Here is a 25,988-nt window from a genome sequence, read left to right as displayed (position 1 = left end):
GCAAATCTACTAATTTCTCATAAATTTGGCATTCAAGCCTTTACCTGATTCTCTAGAAAAATATGACATCCTCTCTTGTTAACAGAGTGACAAATTCCCATCTTTCCACCCGAGTCCTCTCTGCTGTAGCAGCTTGTAAGTCCTTCAGTATTTCCCCAGTATTCCCCAGAATCAGGTGATTTCTCCTCACGCAGGCCCTTGCTCCTCTTCCAACGTTCGTCTCTGGCTTAGATGGCATGGTTACTGTAGCTTATGTATGTCTGCTTGGAGGCCAACACTGTGGGTGAAGGTGTAGGAGAAAGAAGGAAAGGGTTAAAAATTCAACGGGTGAGATTCAAACAGGCAGTGAAGCGGTAATCTTTCAGAGCACATGTTGGAGTCCAGATTGATGGGAAGCTATATTTATGGATGACTTCATTAAACGAGTGCAGGTGGAACCGATCATAAAAGTGGAGTCTTGTAATGCAAAACAGAGTTTACAGGTACGGATACCTCCTCTGTCATTGTATTGCATTTACACTGAAATGTGTTATTTGTGAAGCTGAAGAAAATACTAAGTGGTGGCTGCATTTCAAAATAAACTGTTACAGAAATGCAAAGTTTAAAAAATACATAAAATAGATTAGGACTAATTAACAGTTATGTTCATTACTGAGCAATCAGATGATTGCTTTATCTGAAATATATATATATATATATATATATATATATATATATATATATAAAAGTGAAAACAATACCTAATATCTCAGATCTCAAAATTACATCTCAGTTGAATCAGATTAATTGGTTTTTTTCCAATCAACCCTGCACTGAAAGATATTTAATCATAATGAATTAAAACTGAGAAATCCGAAAGCTGGATCCAGAGAATATTTGGGATCTTTGCTCGAATAATTAAATGATTTATCGATCATCAAAATAGTTGCTGATTTATTCCCTGATGATCAACTTATTGATTATTCAAATAATCAGTTTTAAAAATAGGCTTTACACAACAAAAATTTACTGTTGCATGTGAATCAGTGATGGTTGTGCTTTGGGCTCTACCGTAATCTGATAAATAGCATCCACTGATGTCACTCAGTGGACGCTATGGCTGAATTCTGATAATTTCTTTGTTCATAATGAGTTCAACAGTGTTATAAGAGTGCAATGCCAAGCAGTGGACTGCTTTTTAACATCTAACGCCTACATGCCACAAAGCAACCTACATGCAGCTTCCTCTGGAGCCACAAAATGATTTATACTTCTTTACTCATATATGTAGTCTTAGTCCCAAAGACCTGTAAACACACTTTAATGTGTCTAATTAGTGGAGTTACCCTTTAATTCAGGTCCATGTCTCTCTTGCTGCGGAAAAGAAAGAGCAAACTGTTTTTTGACCGCAGTGAAAATGTTGTTTTTGATTTGAAGTGATTACATCTTTCTTTGTTTGATAGGTTTTGACTTTTGGACTTTTGGACAATGCTCTGTAGTTATTCAAATGTTTGGGTTACATGAGTCAGAAACAATCCGAAGCAGCCATCACTGGATTCTTATTCTACATATAGTGTAATATTAGTAATATTACTGGAGCCTAATCTTTATCTGCAACTGTGCAGAAATACCAGGTTTGAACAGAAAATTAATAGACATGCACACAATTTTTGAATATTAATGTTATGAATGAAGCTTCCAATTATTATTTACAGTGCTAGTTATAACACATGGGAACATTGCAGACATTTTTAAAACAATATACCATCATGAAATATTTGTCAAGACAGTGATGCAGATGCAATCAGACTCATAGGCCATGGCAATGGTCATATCAGTGTGAGCACCTGCTCTTACAATGCCATTAATGAAATCTGGATAAACTCTGTCATAAGGTTTTCCTCACAGCTGATTTTATCTTTACGTCGTATTAAAAAAATGCACCATATAGAGCCACCAAGCCGATCACAACAGTGTAATAAAAATGCAGTAGTAACCATTCAAATGCAAAGTCTGTTAACACATGCAGAGACCTGAGATTTCTCTGTGCACCAAGCAAGGCATGCAACAGTCAGTCAGTGTCTTAACATCTTGAATTGTAAAGCGTATTAGATGTAAAACGCTATTAAGACTATATGTGATCCGACTTGGCACTAAAAGTGATGTCATCAGTGTTTGACAACAGTGCTCATTATTCTTTAATGTTCTTTTCATGTCGAATGGAATTTTATATCAGCTGTGAATAAAACACATAAGACAGATGACTAGAGGGCAGACCACAGTGACCATAACAAGCCCGTACCGCTGGTCAAACATGACTCTCATACCATACAGTACCTTTGTGCATGTGTGCAGTCATGCTTCTATGCACACATATGTCTCTGTGCAAGTGTCGTTGTGTAAGTGTGTGCCATTTTTTTTCCAAATAAAACTGCCCTCAGCGAGCATGCTCGGTGGTGGTAATCACACTACCAATCTGCCAATCTGCCCACAGCAGCCTTGGCTGATTGAATATGTCAGAGGGGATGAATCCAATCAGAAGACAGCTGAAAGCCAGAGTCAGGGCAAAAGTGCTGTAGAGGAGAGATGCAGTCGTAAATGTTTCTGTATATTTGTCAGTGCCATGTTGGGTGTGTGAATGGGGGGGTGGTATTCTCGCCATTTCATCCAAAGCATCTCTTCCAAGAGAAGCATTGATAAATGAACCTTATTTGAATATTTATGAGCTGCAAGGCCAAGATAAAGAATAGATGGTCCTGAAAGAATTGGAGCTGGCAGACCCATCTGTCTTTTCCTGTTCACTCTTATTGTTGTTGTTGCCCCATTACCGTAAATTCCTTCTTTTGTCAACAGGGAAACAAATTACGGGGGACACATGGCTATCGCTTGTCTCATGCACTCAGGCAGAGTGGTGTCATCTTCCCACATTAACAGGCTTTACCATGCTGATTGGCCATTTTACAGCACCACACACCAATTTTGTCTATCCAAGTTAATGTCTGTTGGTCATGGGGTGGATTCGTGAGGGCTAGATTACTGCCTTGTGCCATTCAGGGTGCTGTGTTTTAGCCGGAGGCAGCCGGGGATGCTTTGTGCATAGTATAGGCAGGCACGGGGTGTTGTTGTGAACATTAGCAGAAATGAACAAGTGGTCACAGATAATAAAAGGTCAAAGTCAATTTCTAATCGGGTTACCTGAGAGTCTAAAGTCCCTCACAAGGCTCCCCTCCCTCAACACAGTCTGACACATAAGCACAAAGAGCAGTTGTTAGAATCACAGTTCAAACCAGAGGATGAGAATCAGCACCTGTGAATGCCTTCTATAACTGGATAAGATATAACCACTCCATTTTGAGGTCGGAAAAAAGGCATACATGCAAGTGTGGGCACAGGCTTTTAAGTCCTAATTCACATCATTCTGTACTGTTCAGCTTGTCAGAGTATAGAATCAGGACTTTCAGTAATCAGAACATGTTGGGTTGCTTGATTGGATTTAAGCCTGCTCCCACACAGGGACCTCCTACTCATACACTTTATCTCGGTGATTGAAATATGGTCTTTTCCAACACTGAGCTACCGGTTCTCTTCTGTCCCTTTTGAAAATCAGACTAGTGTGGGCACCCTGTCACACCTCCTGATTCACAAATCCAGTGTGGTGAGAGTAAGTGAGAATGGAATTATTTTTCTGCTCCATGTAGTCAAAATGCAGGATTATCCTGGCGTCAAAGAAAAGTTACTTCCTGCCTCTTTCAAACATTTTTTTTGCATTTGCAACTTGTAACTTATTTAAAATATATTGGATATTACTAAATCACCAACCCTGATTCTAAAAGAAGTTGGGATGCTGTGTAAAACTCAAACAGAATGTGATCATTTGCTAATCCCTTTTGACATATACTCAATTAAAACACTACAGTACATAGGCAGTATATTTAATGTTTTACTTTATCAACTTCTTTTGATTTCTCAAACAAGTTGGGTAAATAGCAACAAAAGACAGATAAATCAGTTAATTGGCAACAGGATAAAGTCTGATAGTATCACGATTGGGTATGAAAGAGGCATCCTCGGACGGTTCATTAACAGGCAAGGCCGTGGTGAGGTTCACCACTTTGTGAAACACATCAGTGTATAAAGGATATTACCACATGGGCTCGGGAACACTCATTTATAAATGCATGTCGTTTATAACTGATTGGATTCTGATTTTACATTTTGCACAGTGTCCCAACTGGAATCTAAGTTGTAAGAAGAGTAATATACTGTGTATTTTAACTATATTTAGTATGCTAAGGAAAACCCCCTAAAGATTTTTTTTACGAGAGCGGAAACACAGAATTTGCTGTGGAAACTGTCAAGACATGTAGCTTTACATACATGACAATATGAAAAAAAAATTGATTCCATATATTTATCATGCCTTAATAGAAAAAAACAGGATACAAAAATAAGTTAAGCATTAATCGGAAAATAAGAAAAAAATGAATGGGTTGGGTTGATGAAAAAAACAGCCTTGTGCTGGAGCCTCATTCTTTGACTGATTTTGAAAAATTTCAATGGATTTGTGCGTAGCTCCGCCAGTACTTGAAGTGCTGAAAAGGAAATGATAAAAGTCCACTTTGGACATTCATGAGTTAATAAATTGCAGGCTATAAGCATTAGTGTCACCTTCCATTGATTAATAATTGATTCCATTCCATTGATCGTTGAATAATGGGCAATTGGGAAAACCAAACTCCTGTGCTAGCCAGAGGCTATGTTGAACTCACTCTTATCAGCTCTAATTATTCACACAGTTCTGTCATCTACAATGGCTCATGCTCAGGAAAAAAACATAGTACAACATCACTTTGGTTGGCACTGAAATGGCAGCCTAATTTCTTGTATGCTCACATAAGACTTGCTAATTTCCAGAACCAATGAAGTGCAAAATAACACTGCCATCAATAATGTTCACATAAAAGGAGCTCATTGTTTTAGAGAAGACAAGTGTATTCTATAACTGTAAACACTTTACACAGAAACAGCTCAGCAGAATAAAATCAACTCCTGGTTTGAGTCCACCAGAACACATTTCATTCATCCTCTTAAATGCTCCATCAGGCATGATACCAACCTTGTGTTTCCAGACTCTCACAAAGTTCAGACTTGGCCTCTCCGTTGGGCCTCAGGCCGCCTTTTGGGTTGAACTTGTTGGACATGGTGGCCGCGGTGACCACAGCCTTCAGGCTGCGCTTGCGCTTGGGTACGTTCTGCTCTGGGTGGACGAGAACCACGTAGACCTTAGGCATGTAGAGCATTCCCAGAGAGACTGACGCACTGAGGCTTACAGAGATGGTCAGGGTTGTGGTCTGGATGTACATCTATATTATGGAAGAGACAGTGGAGACACATAAAAACAGAATCATTTATTGAGGTTACACTGACTGATGTCCTAGTTTTAGAATCTGAGGTTAAGCTGCGCCCACAGTAATGAAGTTTGTGCTACTTAAAGGCTGTGTGAATTTAGACCATCAAAGAATATCAGATTCAAATACGTTACTCTGAGAGCTAATTTTTTACTAAAGCTACAGGAGTAGTTTTTGGGTATATGATTGCTTTCAAAAGACAGATGCATTTAAAGTCCTGCATTTAAAACAATAAATGCATTACCCTATTAAATGCTGCTTCTTATGTAGGAGAACTTTGCACATCACACAGTATCACATAACCTTCACACAATAAGGTACGGTGGTGGTATACAGTATCCTTTACTCATGTTCTCTTTAACCGCTGTATTCATCACTCCTGAGCTCTGCTTTCAGTGTTGTTTGTTTACTTATAATGTACAACTAATAGATGTGACCCCTGATGGGTGTCTATGTAGTCTGAATATAGATGTTTTTGCCCTGAGGTGTTAAACAACAGCATAAGGACTATGTGCTTTTTAAAGCCAGTGACAGCTGCAACTCACAGCTGGGTAGCAGATATACTGTATAGCTACAGGCAACAACTGGGGATCGGAGAGGAACATCCTACAGCATATTAAAGGTGCCTGCAAGTGATTTTTCATTTATGATAATCTTGCCAGAGCTCAGACGCAGTCCAGCTCTGATTTGTTGATGTAGGGACTGTGGTGAGTCGGCACTGAGAAAAACATAACAGGTAGATCTTATCTGATATTGACGGACACATATTAAATGCCTTACATTATCAGGCACACCGACCCCCCCAAAAAAATATTTAAACATGATTTCCTCAGTTTAAGAGTATACTTTTTCTTTTAGCCGCCACAATGAATCATCCGTTTCCATCTTGCTGGCAAACCGGCCCGCCCAACGCAGCATCTGAGTTTTATGATCTGCATATTTGATCTGGCATAAGCTTTTTACGCCAGATGCCATTCTTAATGCATCCCTCCCCATTTATTCTGGCTTGGGACCAGCATTTACGAATGCACTGGCTTGTGCATCCCCAGTGACTGTGGAACAAACCCATCAGTGGGTTGCCCAAGGACACTTTGACATGTTCAGAGGTGGGGATCGAACCGCCAACCCTGTGATCAGTAGATGATGACCATCTTCCACCTTCCATTGACAAACATAATACAAATCATCATGATAATGCATTTGATTTTCCTACTTCAAGTTTTCAGCTCAAAATTATTAATTTGAAAACAAAGGAGGTCCTCTGGAGTTGATGAACACAAGAAGAGTGTACAGTGAAAACACAGCTGGCAGACATCCTTCAAACAGAGTTGCCTGGGGGTTTGTCTGACATTACATTTACAGGCATCACAAATGACCAAGTCTTTTGGCATGAGAATAACCCACAGGGCCTTCAACCGCTAGCATGTCAACAGTTATAAATGACGTTTGCCAACATGGTGAGTTGACATATGTTGTTTGCGTGTTAGCTTGAACAACATTTATCTTCTCGTTTCGAGTTGCTCATTCATTTCTTCTTCAAATCTTTCCCATCTAACCTGTTGCTATATGCCCATTAATAATAATCTGGCATTATCTATAATATTTTAAATTACATCATGACATTCAGCAGTAAGTGAGTGTAGCATTCTTCAGGCCATCTGGGGTGTACGCATACAGTACGACAGCTGGGACATTATTTTGAAATAGAATTGATAGCATGACCTGTCAGATAGCCACTATGATACATGTTGATGTAATGAAAGCTATAGGGAAGCCCTGCACAAATTAAACCCCCTAAAGCCATGTCAGTTAAGAAAAAAAAGATGTCAAATTGAAGTGAGAGGGCTTTGTATTCCATCACACTGCAAGTAGAACATGAGCATTCCTTGGTGATAGACGGGGGAGTGTTGTAATCTCCTGAGAAGATTACACGTGGCCTGGGGTGAGTTGGGAACAATATTGCTACCCCTCTGGAGTACAGAGAGGAGTCACTCTGTGAGGGGGAGCCAAGACCCTTGTCCACTTCCATCGGCCCTAGTGACATGAATTTTCCCTGACACGCCGATATGATTGCCAATCTGCTCCATCGGCACAGCAAGGGGAACAAGGCTGGGGACAGAAAACTCAGCGGGCTGAGCCATTATGAAGTTTCTTGGAAGCGGGATTGCTCCTTTTTGTCATCAGGCATCACATCCCTTGTCCAGACAGCTGCCAGAGCTGTCTCTACCTATATGCAAAGCACGTGAACAGGAACACACTTCCACAGCTCTTCCAAATCCATCTACTCGCATTTTTTTTTTGGCTTAGGGTTGTCTGAATAACGACAAAATTACATGAAATTATTTGTTAAATGTTTTAATGCCTACATTTCCTTTAGTAAGACATGTAACAGAATGTAAAGTGCAGGTGTACATATTGAAATTAATGATGTCTGCTTTCTATTTAAAGTAGCTGCTTGAGGTCCACGGTCCTGGAATTGTGCATGCTGGCTCACTGTCAAACTGTCATGGCATTACTGGGACACTTGACGAGAACAAAGCTACCGTTAATGTTATTAGTAACACCTGTGCTTTCCCGCTAGGACGAGTCACATTCCTGCTGTGACAAAAGTTTAATAACTCTAATTTAGTTTGGTTCAAAATGGTTACACAACACTGTTTCTAAAGAATATGACAACACAATTTAAAGGGGCCACATCACGTACACCACAGAATACTGTTTGTTATAGAATAATGATTGTTTCAGAAAAACAAATATCATGGGTTTATATTTAACGGTGTATGTAGGATGATAGCTTGTGAATAAACAGGATATAATTTATCTGGGGAGTAAAAGTACATTCCTTTTTCTGAAAACTGGAAAATAAAGGGGACTTTCTTGAAATAGTTCATAGTTTTTGGAGTTCTTTAACAGTCAGACTTTCCAATGTTTTATTTAACACAGTCAGTTATTCCACCTTTTTTTCTTTGTGATATCAACACAGCGAGACTTCAATTTGTGTGTGCACCATTTGGATTGGATGAAAAAACCTGTTAGTCTGAGAATTGTTTCCCATCTCAGTTTATTTACCTGCTCTTCAGTGGCAGCGATGCAAGTGAAGAACAGAGCTTATTTGTGTTTGGCTGCCTGTATCCTCACTGACTGTGTAGTCATGCATGGGGTAACCTGCTTATTGAATACACTTTGGGACAAGCTGTTTACATCAAAAATCTAAAATTCCCAAAACCTTAAAATGAGTATCCATATGCTAGATAACAGGCTGGCAGATGATTTTTTTTATACCTATAGTGTCCTGCCAACATGTTCTACAGTCCACCATTAACAAAGTACAGAAATAAGTGACTCAAGTTACCTTTTGGGCAACAACTAGAGGTGTGGAAACGTCTGATGCATCTACAAGCATTTAGTTAGAAATTGCAGCCTTCACAAAATTATAGCCTACTAAATCTGATTGTTGATCACAATGTCGCTCTCTTGCATTGAATTTGGCGCTAAAGATGCAGTTTTTATGTTTTTATTGTTGACCATTTCAGATGTATCTGACTCAAGCCCATAGGAACAGCGCCATCTTTTCGAGTTGACAACCCACAATCAGAGTTTGATATATTGGTCCGATAACATTTGGAAAGTCTAAAAGGGCAGCACAATTAAATTGTTTTATTCAAGTTAACAGAGGGCTAAACCAGAAGTTAGCTGTAAGAAGTTAGGAATGAACAGGGCTCCACCTCACATGCTGTATCCAGATTTGCTTTATCAGACCCATGATCTGACTGCTCGTATCAACCGATGAAAAAGTAGCCATGTGTATTAATATAGAAAAGTGAGGATTGCGATACATTGAGTTACATCGAGATGCGATTGTGCATTCAAATCACTGACAGGTGAATTGAATCGTGAGGCCAGTAAAGATTCACACACCGAAGCAACCACATAGCATTCCACACAGGCTTGCTGTCTGTTTGTGCTAAAGGCCTTACAGCTGTGAGAGGATGACCTGATGAATGCTGGATAGTGTCACAAGCTTATTTCAATTGTTTCAAATTCAGCTTGTTGTGCTGTTTGTTTTACAGCGTTGAACATGGCAGACAGAGAACAAAGGAAACTTTTCTGTTCCTTTCCAAGAAGAAGCATAGTCTCCAAACATTAACTGGATAATATTCTTGATATTGTGGTTTACTATAACTATTTTCAAACTGTGCAGAACAAAGAATGTGTCCCTCTGTAAAAGGATAACTCCCCCCTGCAGCCTTTGTCCATGAAACACTATTTATATTTTAATAGGTGTTTAAGCATTTGCCTCTACTATCATTTTGCCAATATCAAATGTCCATGCACACTTACCCATTACCTTGCCTTTTAACACACACTCTTTCATGCTGTTGGAAATGTTAAGGCTGCTATTAAACTTGTTATTATGCAGCACCTTCGCATTCCCATACTAATGCTTCGGTTGTGATTGGTAGCTTCACATTTCCACTCTCCGCTTCCACTACATCTGTGTCGAGCAGCCTCAAAATTAGCACTTGTAAGAGGTGATTTGTGACTCACTTTCTACTGACAAGAAACATTAACAGCCAGAGTAATTTTTATGCTACTTCACAAACATGCGTTATCTATTCCTGTGTGCATGAATGTGCAGTGATTGACTACTTGGTATTCCCACCCAGCGAGGCTGAGTCAATCACACACAGAGAAACACAATTAAAGAAAACATATCCAAGCAAACTTGAGGTGAATGAATTATTTTCTCTAGTCTCGAAAAGCCTTGTAATCCCCACGGCGGAGCACAAAGCCCATCATCCTATGATGAATAGTGGCAGCATCCACAAACACAAGAGGCTGATGCTACTCTACAAATGAAATTTGAATGGTCATTTTCTTCACAATGAAGAACTCCACATGGAAAACTGAAATCCAACATGCACAATTGAAATAAATTGATTAGCTGCTATGGTGCTCTCTGTAAATACAGTACAGGTGGGGAAAGCTTATGGGGGCTTTTCCACTGGTACTTGTGTCATATTGATTTGCTTTTCCACCACTGGTTTAAACGTGCCGAGTTGAGCCATACCGCAACCGAGATGGACCCTCTCTGAATTGGAGCCACCTGTCCAGCCTCTGAGTTAGCTATGGTGATGTCTTGCGGCTGTGGCCAACCTGTTACTAGCTCCTGTCTCCTGTCAAGTATGTCTTGAGATTGCGAGACACATGTTTGTGCAGGAGACCAAAGAGAGGGGTTTTTAAAAGTGACTGTGTGTCTAGCTCTCAGTACTTTTGTAGCTTCGAACTAAGTCTCTGTGGTGTTGAAGTTTAGTTTCTCCCCTGCATCCCTGTTTGTACTTTCAGGTATCAGCTCAGAATGATAGCGTAGAGAAAATGTAATTTAACATTTAGATGGCATCAGAGAGGTGCATTTCAAATAATGTTTTGCCAGTGACTTTACTTATTATGTTGCTTATACACCTATCTTTTACCTAAATATGTAGATAATAAATTAATAATTTGTAAATATAAGCTATATTCATGTAGACATGCCTTGCAGTAGGAAAAATGCTTAATGTCTGATTTTCAAAATGCCCCACGTAACTTATATATATTTGTAACACCTTTAATCGGTCAATATATCGGTTATCGAAAATTTTTACTCCCTAAAATATGACAGATGAGCTTCTCTTAATTGCATTATACTTGCACTTCCTATAAATCTAATTTAAAAGGTCCTATTTAATATTATCTTGTTATTAAAAGGTGTTATATGTGCTGCTGCAAATGGAGAAGAACCTGAATCAACAGTCAGTCCATAGTAAAATACTATAATTATATGTTTGAAGAAAAACTTGACCCTCCACATTTGAAATGGAATCCTTACCTTTTCTGCTGATTGTGAGGTCCCAAAGAAGATGGGAATGAAGGCAAGCCACACAATGCAGGTGGTGTACATGGTGAAGCCGATGGGCTTGGCCTCGTTGAACGTCTCCGGAACCCCTCTGGTCTTGATGGCGTAAACTGTGCAGGTGACCATCAGCAGCATGCTATAACCCAGCAGACAGATGAGGGACAGGTCTGATATATCACATTTCAGAACGCCACGAGCCATTTTAGGATTGGCTGTACGCTGGTCCTCATAGTCGATGATGGCTTGTGATGGGTCAACACCAAACCAGATGCACACCCCAAGGAGCTGCACAGATATCAGGCTGAATGTGATCACCAACTGAGAGGCTGGAGAGATGAATCGAGGGGCACTGACCGACATCTTGCCCTGCTCAAAAATCCTGTAGATCCGATTCGTCTTGGTGAGCAGTGCTGCGTAGCTTATGCTCATACCCAGGCCAAGGAAAATCCTTCGCAGGGAGCATACAAACACATCAGGAGTGGAGATCATGAGGAATGTAGTCGCATAGCACAGAAAGATACCCGTCAGCAGCACATAGCTCAGTTCTCGGCCCGATGCCTTAACAATGGGTGTATCATTGTAGCGTACAAAGGTGACGACGACAAACAGAGTGGCCATGATGCCGAAGACAGCAATAAGGACAGGGATGACTGCCCATGGGGAGCTCCACTCCAGCTTGACAATGGGAATGGGATCGCAGCCAGTGTGGTTCTCATTAGGCCGCAAATCAAAGCGACACATCTTGCAGGTGTAAGTGTCTGCCTGGTACTGGTAACCATCACAGTTCTCGCAGTGCCAACAACATGGGATTCCCTTGACGGTCTTCTTGCGCTGCCCAGGACGGCAGGGCTGGCTGCATATAGAGGAGGGGACCTCCTGTGTTCCACCAGGCCACTGCATTTCATTGGTCTGGAGGTAGAGGAGAGAAATTTGCAGAAAGTATTACTCCTTACCTAAAACTGTTGTGCTCATATACACACATCCTTGAAACTTAAACCCAAGTTAAATAAATACTATGCGAGTCATTACAGCAAGAAAACAAAAAGAAAACAATTTACTACATATTAAACAAAGTGCAACATGCATGAGCACACAATTCAATCAACACTTGGTATTTTAGTTACCACACAGAAGTGTATGCTAGAATGAAAAAAACAACTGTAAATGTGATATTCACCACATGAAAGCCCAAGTCTTTTTTATCAAGACATCATTGTGTAAAGTCATTGAATTTATAACTCAACAGGAAACAACTTTGCTGTTTAATTACTTCCAAGGAATGCTGCACTTAATGGAGGAAAGATAAGCAAATAGAGTCAAGCTGAGTTGTACTGCCGTCTCCACACAATGCAGTGCAGAATCATCTGCCTGTGCCGTTGCACTGACGTTATTTGTTTTTATTACAAGGCAGTTCTCTTAAGAGGCCTTATTAAATAAAATAGCGCGCGGAAAGGGACAGGGAATATTCAGTTACATTCATCATTCCAGTAAACATCTGGATGGTTTAGATGATTGGGTTTGTGTCTTAAAAATATTTCCATATGGAATTCTTGATTTTCCTCGGAGGTCTCGCCCTGCAGGCGATGCTGATAAGTTGATCTGTGTGCAGCGGTAACTTAGAACCTTGATGTCTGCAATAATCTAATAACATACCTAAATTATATAATAATAATGGCGGGGCTCATGTGTAAATAATTCATGAGAACAAAAATGATGCATAATACATTGTTTCTAACAACGTTTGGCATTTAAAACAAAGCAGTTTTGATGTTAACATGTGAGGCACTATGGATGCTGTGCTTTATGCATATGTATATGTATGTGTCGAAGAGGAAACTGGTTTGTGTTACTGTATCATGCAATAATGGTCAATGTCAAAATGAGGTTAATGCAAAAAGATGCTTTTGTCTTTTTACTCCTTTGCAGACCTACTCAAATGAGCATAATTGTGAGTGGAAATGGAAAAACTGTACAGCACACTCTGTAATGACCTGAAGCCAATGTTACTGTGTTACTGTGATTATAAATTCAAAAACCAAACAAAGGAAATGATTTATTATTATTATTATTATTATTATTATTATTATTATTATTATGGCTGTCTGGCTGCATAATATTTCCTAATAGTTTTTATCATATATACATATACTATGTGTACTATTGTTAGAGTTTATGCAATTGTCACATAAACGGATTGAAAGATCAGTGGTACAAAATACTTTTTGAGATCATGTTGACTCTCATCCTAATTAATGAAGGGTGCAGTTCATTGCTTATTTTCTTGTAAATAATTGTCACAAACATTGGGTTTTTTAAGCCTTCTGCCATTTAACTTATCTTTTAATTCATATTTATATTTAATACTTTTCCATCTTTCCACTTGGTGAAGATACAGATTGTTTTATTTTTCTCTTTTGCCATGGGCTATTTGCATTTTCTTGTCAAGACCAAATGATTTGAATTGGTAATGACATGCTAAACAGCCAAATATGGGAAATCTGATGAGTCATTTTGGCTGATTCTTAAAGTCTGACGTGGATGTCGAGCACGATGACCAGCGCAAAAATCTGTCGCTCAGATTATGAGAAAAGTCAAGCATACAATCCTCCACACATATTTGAAATAATATTTAAAATATTCTTACGTCTAAGTGGAGCTGATCTGTCCAGTGACCGATGATCTTGTATTCTGTGGTGTTGTTTGTGATCTGGTATTGGTAGATTTCGTAGCGACCAGGTGCATCTCCATTCACGTTGAAGATCACTGGGGTGCCAGCAATTCCTGAGGATGAGAAAAAAAAAAGGTTATTGTTGTTATTGTTTATTAAAGGGCAGATTGTAAGGCAGTCGGCATGTCGGTTAAACTGGACCATATTTTATGGATAAAATGTTTTCTGGTTTTTCCCTGACGTCCTCCGGCTGCTCTGCCTCAAGTTTCCTGATGAGCCGATAGCTTTACTTGTTGCTAAAGTAACCGCTAACTGCTGCTAACTGTAGCTGCCACTAGCTCCGGAATGGGCACCACAACCGGAGCCAGACAAATGAGCAACAGAACCAGGCTCAGCAGGCTCTTTGGACATCATAACAAGCAAAGAAACAGAGGAGGGGGTTGATGGAGGAAGCCTGACTTTGAGTTACAAAACAGATGCTGAGGTGGACTTCTTGCTGTTGGACTAATATTAGCTAGCTCGCTATGTCTTGTGTTGTTGCACTTACTTGAAGTTTGGTTGTGTTAGCATAGTACTTGCCTCCCTAGTTTTTTGTCTTGCATAATGTTGCTTTGACTAAGAGCTGAACTCTAGTGCTAGACAATACAGTGAAAACTCATTTTGTTATGCTCATAATGCTCTGAGATTACATGAGGCTGCAAGGGGGGACTCAAGCCATTGCTGTTATAGTGTTAATGATGGGAGTGAAATAGATGTTGACAGCCATGTTGTCCTGGTCCTTTGAGAAGGGCCAGAGCTGCTGTCTGTTCATGTTCCCATATCATTTCACACTCCTTCATTCTGCTTATTGCCCCATATCCACAAGGTCCCCACTCAGAGTGCTAACGAATGACAGCACTGATTTTGATCACCACTTTGAGGTCTCTCTACAGCCCGTTTCCGAGCCAACCTACAGACCCCTCTCCAGCTTCACAACGTGTTATAAAATTGTGGTGTGAGGGAACGAGAATTCACAGATTTAGTGATGAGAGCCCACCACAGACTGTCTCCGAGGAAAGGACCATTATTAGCATCCCCATCTCTGTCTATTTTCTCCTACCAAGCTTGCCTTCTCTCTTTTAGTGCATTTCTCTTATACTCAGCAATTCTGTAACATGTTGAAGTGTGGGTTGAAAAGTGCAAAATAAATGTATAATAGTTAACTTGCAGATGGATCTTTTTAAGGATTGCCTACAGTTAATACTGGATGTTGTGTACAGTAGATACAGCTACATCACTGACTGCATTTCTCTGCAACAGAGAAAGGATATTCGTCATGCCCAGACACCATGCTGGGTTTTCCAGTGTTTAGGAGAAAGTTGTTCATGTTTCGCAAGTATTGACTACTTTCTCCTCTGTCATAAGAATAAAAGGAATTATTTATTATTTGAGTGTTTTGTTCCCTTTAATAGGTCACAGTATTGATTGTTGATTGTTGTTTGAACCTGTGAGTCAGAGTTGGAAACTGGTGAGTAAGGCTATGAGACCAGACTTTTTTTCTTCCTCTTATCAGAGGTATAATCAAAAACCCAAAGGATTTAACTGCATTGCTATCATCCTGCTGAATTATCTAGAGGGAATGTCAACAAAGACAACAGCAGGCAGTCATGTGCAATTATGAACATTTTCTTGCTCATCTCAGCAATACAGGGAATTGAGGGGGATGTATGTTTCTACTAATTTGATTGCCTTAATCGATTAGTTTCACCTCTTAACTTGCAAAAAAGGCGTTGAAAGTTTCATGCCCAGCCAGCAAAAAATAGCAAAGTGCTTATTTAATAACCAGGTCATATTTTTGAGTAAACACTACCCAAGATAACTCTGAGGAATGAAAGCCATGCACTCTAGGAAAAACAATCTACTGCTATCAGCTGCAGCTTTGCACACATGTACTGAAAATGAACTGGTCATGGTCAAATTGTCTGTTTAACTCTAAATATGCAAACTAATTTCATAACTGTGTTGTGTGTTTGTGTGTATGCAAGACTCTAAATTAATGATTTGAAAGCTGAGTTAACCAGCCGGCCCACACCAGAAAAACAGCTGGATAGGTTGCCCATGTAAACAGCTTAGTACGACCCATAATTATGTTTACTGTTGGGGAACAACCTCTAGTGGCCGTAGTAATAATGAGAGGAGCAACGGAGGAAGTTAGGTGACGTAGTAAAAGAGTGACAGTCCACACAAGGTGGAGGATGGGGTTGGTGGTTGGGGCAAACAGCCACCGAGCTTTCACGCAAGAGACTGCTAGTGGTGCCCCGTACGAAACCAAAAGCAATCAGTGAGTATTTAACTTACATGATTTAATTTAAAAAAGGTCATGTACGTACATATCTTTAGCCCAAACCACGATCTTATCCAGAATCTTACCACCTTCTACTTCTAAAATGTAGATTCGTTGCCTAAACCTTGCCAAGTAGTTTTAAATAGGTACAGAACTTTGCATCAGGAGACCACTGTTCGTGTCCCACGCAAAACCAAAAGTCATCTGTGAGTTCATTTAACTTACATAATGTACTTAACTATCATCATGTATGTAACATATCTTTAACACAAATCTTGATCTTATCCTGAATCTAACAAAGTAGATTTATTTCCCAAAAAGTAGAAACAACAGTTTTTATGCCTAAACCTAACCAAGTAACCAAACCTGTGTCTTTTTCGCAACTTTAACCATGTGACAACAAAGTTCTGGACCGGTTCACCTGTCGCTGGTACTCTCTAACGGTCACATGTCGTAGTTTTTGAGTTGTCGTGGAAATTGTTTTGGGAGTCATTGACAATGGACCTTTTTAGGTCGTTTAGGAGTGAGAACATGTAGGAATGAAAACAACTTTACTGTGTAAAGACAACAGAGGACATTTTTCCAGGACAGTGTTATTACTAACAAGCATTTTCAAGTTAACATACAAATAAACATGATTAGTTATTCATTAAAGTTGTGACAATAGCCCTGAAATTAGCATTTTCATCTTGTGGTTCATGATTTCTCTAAATCGTCCCAGTGGTGTCTGCTAGTTGACATTCCAAGTTGCTGTGTCTTTTTCACGATTTTAAGGCTTGTTTATTGAGGGAGGCACATTTAAAGCTTTACTTTGCCTCCCTTAAGAATTGAAATGTAATCAAACAAAACAGTAATTTTCAGGATGTCACATTTGCAGTTTTAAAAAAGGCAATTTCAGTCAATTAAAAGCCATTAGCTAGAGCCACAATACATGGAATGTGTTTTACAAATGTTATATAAAAACTGATCAAAATACGATACAGATTCTGCCGTTGAACTTTATAAGAGCAGAGGTGGCTTCAGTGAACTTACTATTTTTGATGAAGGCATTTGCTATGAACCTAACAATACCCTGTTTGAAAAAAAGGAAATACCACCCTTCCCTCTTAAATGCAAAGCAGTTATTTAAAAAATACCAAGAGTCAGCTCTGTCAGAAACCGTAATTTATTTCTACTCTGAATGGAGACCGAGCCTTACATGGTTATTAGTCGTTCAATTGGGCAGAGTTGAGGGCCAATGTTGGGGTTGATTATCTCTTCAGTGTTTCACCCACTTTTATGAAACTGACCTCAGAAATGACTTAGTCTTTTAAAGTGCATCATACACTCTAAATTTCCTGTAGTGCTTAATATTCCTAGATCCCGAGACAGGCAAGATTCATCAGTAAGCAATATATACACTCTTTATTAGTTAGCAGTTGGCATTGGTATGAACAGAGACGACCTTTTTGTAACCACACATCCACAGCGTAACCTTTTTTTTTTAATGTGGCTTAATTACTGTTAGTAATGTCTCAGTAAATTACTCCACCGCCTGGGTCTGCAGTTGGAGGGTTACTGCAGGTAGACTGCCAAATTATTGCTCGACAATATTTTGAAAGTTTTTATTTTTTCAAAAAATATGTCCGGAAATTCACCCAGTAGCTTTGCTGGTAGAGCAAGTGTGCTGTGCACAGAGGCTGTGTCCTCACCGTAGAGGTCTGGGGCTCAAATCCGACTGATCCAACCCTTTGCTGCAAGCTCTCCCCGCCCCCCCAATTTCCTGTTAGCTCAGCTTTCTATTAGATAAAGCCATGTAAAAGTAAGTAACCTAATATTGAAACATATTGGCCAGTCATCATTATTATCCCAAGTTTATGGACATTCCTGTGAGCCGCAATGGATTGTTTTTTAAATATTTTTTCAGGCAAGAGACTGACATATTCTGCACCTCACCTCATTCTGCAACCTAAACTACAGCAGAGATAGCTGAGGGTGAGGCTAATGCCTAATGTTAGTCATGCTACAACTGCTGCCGACTTGTTTATACATGGCATGACACAGTTTTGTAGGCCCAGTTTAATATTCAACAGAATTTTACATACTATGTGTTGTTGGGGGTCTCTGCTCTGTCTCTCTAAGGGGTCCTTGGCCTGAAACAAATCGAATACCCTGCTCTCCTGTATACTATATTTAATGTATGATCCTGTGACTGAGTTCTTCCTTAATTTACAAACAAATTAAATTAGTACTCAAACCTCATTAAAACAGTCGGCTTTAAATGACCCGGTTACAGCCGACCTTTAATCACAACACTTTTAACACAGTTTTACTATCAGGTTTATGTCTCGCACGGTTACTTTGTAAAACAAAATGTCCTCAGGAAAATAGCATTAAGTACCACTGAGTTCGAGCTATATGGCTGAATATAACCTGCAGCATGTTTGTTAAGCATCACTGGGATCACAATCTCAATACCATGCATCAATAGGTATCAAATGCATGTGCATTACATAGTGCTTGGGTTTCCTCTTTCCTTTAGTCAGCATGGATGTCTGTAGACAATTCCCAGAATACTCTGGGATCATATGGACATTCCCGCCGTTTTCCTACAAACCTTTTATATACTCCATGTCTCTGCACCCAAAGACTCTTAAAAGCAAGGCAGTATTCTGGTAATGTGCAGCATTGATTTTTCTGGCTATCCCTGTTGTAAGCCCAATGGCATCAGAGCTGACAAGTCTTCCAGTAATAGTATAACACAATGAATAACGGAATGCATAAAGAATTCATTCTATCACGAAAGCTTGCCATACACTATTTCAGATTATCACTTTATTGCTAGGGAAATTGATCTACAGTATCCTGTAAAACTAAACAAACATGACTTCAGGATACAATTCCAAACATTTTTTTTTCTTATACACAAATGAGGACTGACCTGCTTACATAGTAATAAGCACACTCAGGAACAGCTAAACAGTGTTTTGACTTTGAAGATGGAGCATACCTCAAAACAATGCTGAGCACTGCAGAGTTTCCTTTCAATATCCATTAGGGATGAAAACTAACTGCTACAAACATAAGCGTCAAGTTAACCTTTATCATCCCAACAATAACAGTTACATTGACTGTATTATTTACAAAAACATCCATCCATGTGTAATTCATATTCCTGTTTCTTTGTCCCCCTGCTACTTTGTTTCTACTTAAAAACTCTCTCACATAACTATATGAACCAAACCAACTCTGAGGAAGCAAATGCCAAATCATCACTTTATCAGTTATGGGCATATTCTCCAACATCCCCTCAATTAAGCTGGCAACAAATTTGAATCCTGTTGTTGTACCGTGTGCCTTCCCTCTCAACGGAGCTGAGTTAAGAAAAGTACTTTCCCCATCCTCACTCCCAAAGCCACTTAGATGTGCACTTGAAATTATGCAAATTATGCTTTTTCTGGCCCGATATTGATACAGATTATTAGAAACCAAGAAGACTGAAAACCCATATTGTGGACTGAAATGCATTTGCAGTAAAAATGAAACTCTTTGTGTCAATATTCAAACAGCCAGTGATCAAATGAATGTAGCATTTACTCGAGAACTCTAAACTCTTAAGTACAATTTTCAGGTACTTTATTTGAGAAATTTCCATTTTCTGCTACTATACTTCCTCACCACTGTATTTATTTGATAACTTTGGTTACTAGTTACTTTGCAGATTCAGATTATTTATTGTTCATAGGCAATTAACTGTGACATGTTACCAATCAGATAGTGTTGTAGGCGGGACATTGTGTGAGAGGATGCTGCATCAGAGCCTAAGTAGCACATTTTGAATTCACTTAATTTATAGCCAATCTGACAGAAAAATCACTGATACAGATAATCGGAAAAATGCTAAATATCGGCCCGATAATCTGCCGGGGCCGATAATCTGTCTACCCCAGTTAGTATGATCTTTTCATGATCTGATGCTCCTATTAGCAGGACTGTGTTATTTGTTGTTACTGTTTATATACATAAGGCCATTACAAAATGACTTATGTATCTGTTTTCTGATCTCTTACTGCTAGAGTAAAGGTTTGATCAGGCTTAGGCACTGAAGCTATTTGGTGAAGGTTAGGGAACCTTATCGTGGTCAAGTGAATCACTGATTAATCGAGGTTGTTAAAAGGCAGTTAAACTAATATTAACTGTTGGTAGAACAGTAATGACTCCCTCCCTGATGATTTTATGGAAAGGACAGCATGATGGTGCAGCGATTAGCACTGTTGCCTCACAGCAAGAAGACCCTGGGTTCAGTATGCATGTTCTCCCTGTGTCTGTGTCGGTTCTCTCTTGGTACTCTGGCTTCCTCCCACAGTCCACAGACATGCAGGTTAGGTTAATTGGGGACTCTAAATTGCCCACAGGTGTGAATGTCAGTGTGAATGGCTGTTTGTTTCTATATGTCAGCACTGGGGACCTGTCAGCTTGCATCGGCTCCAGTCCCCCGGGACCTTGCACAGGGTAAGCAGTTACAGATGATTGATGGATTATATGGCAGCTTTAAACTAAGTATAGTTGACTGTCAAAATGAACACAATTTAATCTGTAAGGTTAAACATCGAAAAAAAAATATAAACTATTAATCTCATTCTTCAGTAACAACTTAAATGGGCACCTTGCACTGTGCATTATGAACATTGCACGTTATCCCACATAACATGACATACCTCAAATAAACTATAAACTTAATACATGTTAGCCGTAAAGATTAACTGCCATTGGTAACGTTAGTAACGCATGTTTGATTTGTATAAAGTCACATTTGACTATGTTGGGCTAATTCAGACCTCGTTTCTGAAGGACAAGATTCATAATTCCTAGAGCCACTACAGGTCATCATCCAGTAAACGTAAACATTAGTCGTGACGCATTTTTGAGCAAATGGCAAAGGCTGTCATTTTTTTATTGTGAGGACAGTCTCTGGAGTCACTAGCTGCTTAATTCCCCTGACAATAACAATTTCCATCAGGAGAGCCTGGTTTAGATTGATGCTATCTTACACTAAAAAAGTTAGGGTCAGGCCCTGACTAACCATTAGGAACCTCTAGTGCAAGGCATGAATTCCTGCTTCCCACTGGAAAACACTTTCAGTTATTTTCTTTGGAGCACTTGGTCAAGCTGCAGGCGATGGTGCAAGTGTTTTCCTTCTTCCAGAAGTTATTTTATTTTTTTCCGAATCTATTGTAGATTATTCCTGTCATATACTTGCTGTGGCGTGGCTGCCCCAAACATCCCACTCTGTAATTGTCATGGAAGTAAATCCATTAGTGTATAATCATCTGTGAGGGGGGAGTAGGTTTCAGTCTGTGTCACACTGCTCGCTTTGCATTCTGCTAGATAGCATGAACACTGTGACCCTCTACTCATCTGACATATAATTAGCTCTAGTTGTTATAACCACTAAGGCTGACCTAAGTTAGACCCTGTTCTGCATACATTGTTTTTTTTTATCCTCGCCAGCCAGCATGTTAAGTTCGTTTAGTGGATCTTACTTGCTATGTTGAAGTGTTACTGCTGTAGAATCATTCATGTGTTCAGACTGTAAATTAAAACCTGAACTTTACACGTTCTAAATGTCATTTTTATTAAATTCTATTGCATTTTAGGTGTCTAGCTGATGCTGTTATAGAGAGTGACTTACATAATGCAAGAGTCAAATCCAAGTGACCTTGCTCATATCTACCTTAGTGTATTTAACTCATACCTATTCCATCTCCAAAGATAGTTGCACACTTGATTGACCAGTAACACTAAAAAATATAATTCAAGTGTGCATATAACAACCAAAGGGAGCTGTTGTTGCCCTTTTTTTTTGCTGGTGCTGTGTGTTAACTCTCTTACCGCTCTAATTTTTGTACAATTTTCAACTCTAGCAGGAGATCTTCTGCGTGGGCAATTCAATGCTGACAAGATAAGGCGAGTTTTTCCACAAAGCACAGATCCTGCGCATCATCAACGATGATAAAATGCGCTGTTCTGCTGCTGATTGTCAACCCTCCCACGGATCTCTGCCGCTTATAGTTGCTGGGAGTAATTTACATTCAGTAGCCTGATAATTGGACACCACTGTATACTCACAGAGCCTCTGCATGAGCATGTTGGTGAACCCATAAAAAGGATACTTGTTGGTGAGTGTGTTTCCTGCATTGTGGATGTTCTTGTTGTTTTTAATATGTACAAAAAAATAGATGCCCGTGAAGTACATACCTGTGAAGTTGACATTGCGGATATACTTGAGCAGCAGTGTGCCGTTGATGGAGTCCATCTTGGAGCAGAGGCCGACTTTTCCAGGACACAGATCTTTGTGCATGTTATGTAGAGCGTGAGCCATGGCGTAAACGGCGTCAATCACAAACTGAACCTTGCCCTCTTGTTCGTAGGATGAATCTTTCCCGATCCGCTCATGGTCTGAAAGAAAAAAATTAACATCACACAAATTACAACTCAGGAGATAAACCCCCATATGGGTCTGATCTGGTCATTTCAATAATATGGCAATACATATGATCACTGAGAGTTTTACTTATATATGCTCCATGCTGTGTTTCAGTGGTTGAGTCTTTGCAATAATGGCAGCCAATCAAGACTGAAGTATATGAATGACACAACATTCAAAACAGAAAAGCTGCTCTACAATCAATCAAACATGTAAGAACCTAAAGGGTGATTGCTGGATGTGTAAAATCAAGCAAATGATAGCCTTTCAAGGGACCTGATTACTCAATTGTTAACCATCTTTTTTCCACCACATTTATTTAGAGACTGGTGTTGAATTGTGCATGTTAACCACTAATTATATGCTTCGCCTTCAAGACATCAATCAAAAAATCTCCTCTCAGAAAAGCTAAAATGGTCACAAGTGCAGCCTTTCTCATTATCGTCCGTCAAACGGTAATTGGACCCACTCAAGACTGTTCTGTTAGACCCTTGTATGGCTTAACCCTCCTTTTTCAATGAAGCTAACAGCAATGCTGTATGGTAACATGTAAAGATCTTAAGATAAGTAGAAATACGCATAAGCAAAGGTTCCTGAATGCAATAGAGGCAATTTAAGTTGCAGGAATCGGAAACATTCTTCGGAGCCTTGGAGCGCTCTCTTGTTTATATCATCTCTTAGTGTTGATCCCCACATAGTCATGTGCCACCTCACATCCATTAATCAAGAGGACAGAGTGTGATAGAGTGGTAGCGGGGGAGTGGAAGACACAGCAAGACAGACCTAATCATTCCTCAGCATTAATGTAATTAGATATGACAGGTGTATATTAATCATAGCTGGGGTTGTTCTAATACTTTGAAAATGTGTTAACCGCCAAACAAGGTTTCAATTAGCAGCTAAATATTTTATTAGCCAATACCCTGCCAGATAGGTCGAGCAGAGAGCGTGACACAAGGGCATTGTTAATGCTTTAAGTAAAAAAAAGGCCCACAGCAAAACCTACAAATACAAATGACACTCCAAGACTGATGAAGATTTAACCTTTTAAAGTAGCTAGAGTAGAAATACATGTCCAAATGAGCACCCTGGTCACTTTTAGGCTAAAGTCACGAGGGTAGTCTTAATAGGATGGATCTAGTGACCTTTTCGTATCACAAGTCTGAATTGAATGCTGTCCAGTTTTTCCCACACATAGACTCTACTTGGGCAGGCTGTTCGAGTATATTAACAGCCTTCCTAGTATATGTGGCAACTTATCTAAGCATTTTATAAATTTTTATCTATCCGAGACAACAATGCAATCCGAGATCGATTAACTAGTGGACAATCTGCCCAAGCTCTCACCTTCCCGTCTATTGTCAATCACACATAAAGCATGTGTCGCGAAAAAGAGAAAGAATCTTCGAACAGTCAAATTCTGAAGACTCTTCATTTACTATCATAAATGACAAAGATAAGCAGCAAATCCTTTCATTTAAAAAGCTGAAACCAGCAAATGTTTTCTCTTTTACCATTTTTACCCGTAACTAGCGCTAGCATTGTGGCTCTCAGCGGAAGAATTGCTGTGATGTCTGAATGAAGTCATAACGTATGAGCCATTACACATGGATATGTTCAGTAATGTTACATATTTCATGTCCGAAATGGGCTTTTTAGACACATCAGAGTCAGTTAGCTGTATGCTTTTGAATGTGTTTATACATTCGCTGCAGCACCATTAGGTATGAGGTACACATTTTTTAATTAATGATGTATTTGTCATGTCTTAATTATAAACCTACATGAAGGAAACCTTTCCTTAAGATTTTAATAGAATAGAGTTATCTGCACCCTCCATGCGAGTTGAAGTGCTTATGAATTAATTCTTAAAACTCAAATTATCAACATTGTGAGAGAATTAGCAGAACAGAAACGAGATAAACACTCTCACAATCTCTCACTTCTGTTCTCTCACAGATTCCAGCGCTGGTACAGCTGTTGTGAGAAGGGACGGGTAAATATAGACACTCCACATGTGGACTGCTTTAACTTTCTTTTATATTAAATCCCGTTGGAACACAGCTTTTCCTTCTCTCTCAGTGAATGTGAGAGGATTACAACCTAGATTCTTACAATCTGAAATTAGCTGATTGCAGTGTTGTTTCCCTGAATGTGACAGAAAAGTCATTTGAGAAGCACTTATCAAAGTTGTAAAAAGATTTGAACTGCAGAGCATTGCAAACGAATCCCCCCTAGGAAAATGAAATATTTTTTTAATCAGAAACAGTGAAGACAAGTGATCGCTGAAGTTACGGATAACATTTGACACTTTTTTATTCTTCGTGACAATGTCTTCAGAGCTCATTTAAGTCAAACCAAATGACTGACGCCCTGTAATAGAGGTTCATTTGCATTGGTTCAGTGGATGGTCTATGTCAGTCTGCTCCCTTGTGCTTTGAAGGGTGATGCTTTTTGAGAATAATTAAATCCCCTGACTCTAAACTCCGCTCAGCTTGAGGGGGAATAAATGTTTGGAAATCGGATAATTTGTGTTGCAGCGCTCCATTTCACCTGTACCATCAAAGAATGATTTTAAGACATAACGTGAAAAGGTGGAAAAAGGCGACTTTAATCAGCTTGATTTGCTGAGGGGTGTGCTCCGGTGAAAATTGGCCCCACTGTGCTTTTGCAAGCTGTTTCCTAATTACTGAGGAGTTGTTTTTTTGCTTTGACATTTTGCAATAATTATATATAATCTAAACGATCTGCTTAGTGTCATCAAGGGGGCAGTATTTGAGTTCTTTGCACCATTGCTTTTAATTAGGACTAACTCCAGTGTTACTCAACAAAAAGGCTTGGCATTTCCACTGTCTCATACACAAGTCTGTGGCAAGACAGGCACAACACAAGATAAACAGTGCATCATGATAAGATAAAAAAAACAACATGAAGATGAAGAACATGTTGATAAACTGGAATAATGTTTTGTTTGCACACCTTGTAAGACGTCTATAGCAGCCACTTCTTATCGCAACAGAAACACTTCATTTTTAGAAGTGCTGGATTTACACAGATGAATAGTTTTTGTTTGTCTAGTTGATATAATCTATATGCTCCCCAAGTATTTGCTCGCTCAGAAGAGGCAATTTAACAGCAGTGACAAGGCTCTGAATGTTAAAGGAGCTTGAGTATACAGCCAGTTATTCCATAAATGTGTCCTACAGGCAAAGTGAAGCATGGATATGCAGTCTTTGTGGCTCTCACAG

The 25,988-nt window shown here is 39.4% G+C and overlaps 1 protein-coding gene across 3 annotated transcripts in view; it reads right to left on the bottom strand.

Annotated features, from left to right (window-relative positions):
- Positions 1-227: 227 nt before the first annotated feature.
- LOC141000435 (metabotropic glutamate receptor 4-like) overlaps positions 228-25,988 on the bottom strand; it is a 138,483-nt gene continuing 112,722 nt past the window's right edge. For 2 of the 3 annotated variants that reach the window (XM_073471177.1, XM_073471178.1), the window contains 5 exons: positions 22,512-22,712; positions 13,928-14,064; positions 11,257-12,192; positions 5,096-5,342; positions 228-277 (listed from right to left, as the gene is read on the bottom strand). In XM_073471177.1, the coding sequence (XP_073327278.1) occupies positions 228-277; positions 5,096-5,342; positions 11,257-12,192; positions 13,928-14,064; positions 22,512-22,712 (1,571 nt within the window). Of the gene's footprint in view, positions 300-5,095; positions 5,343-11,256; positions 12,193-13,927; positions 14,065-22,511; positions 22,713-25,988 lie in introns of all 3 variants that reach the window. The other variant, XM_073471176.1, reaches the window with a different exon arrangement.

This window comes from Pagrus major, chromosome 7 (assembly GCF_040436345.1).
Source record: "Pagrus major chromosome 7, Pma_NU_1.0".
Classification (NCBI taxonomy): Eukaryota; Metazoa; Chordata; class Actinopteri; order Spariformes; family Sparidae; genus Pagrus; species Pagrus major.
This window is presented reverse-complemented; position numbering and strand designations above follow the sequence as displayed.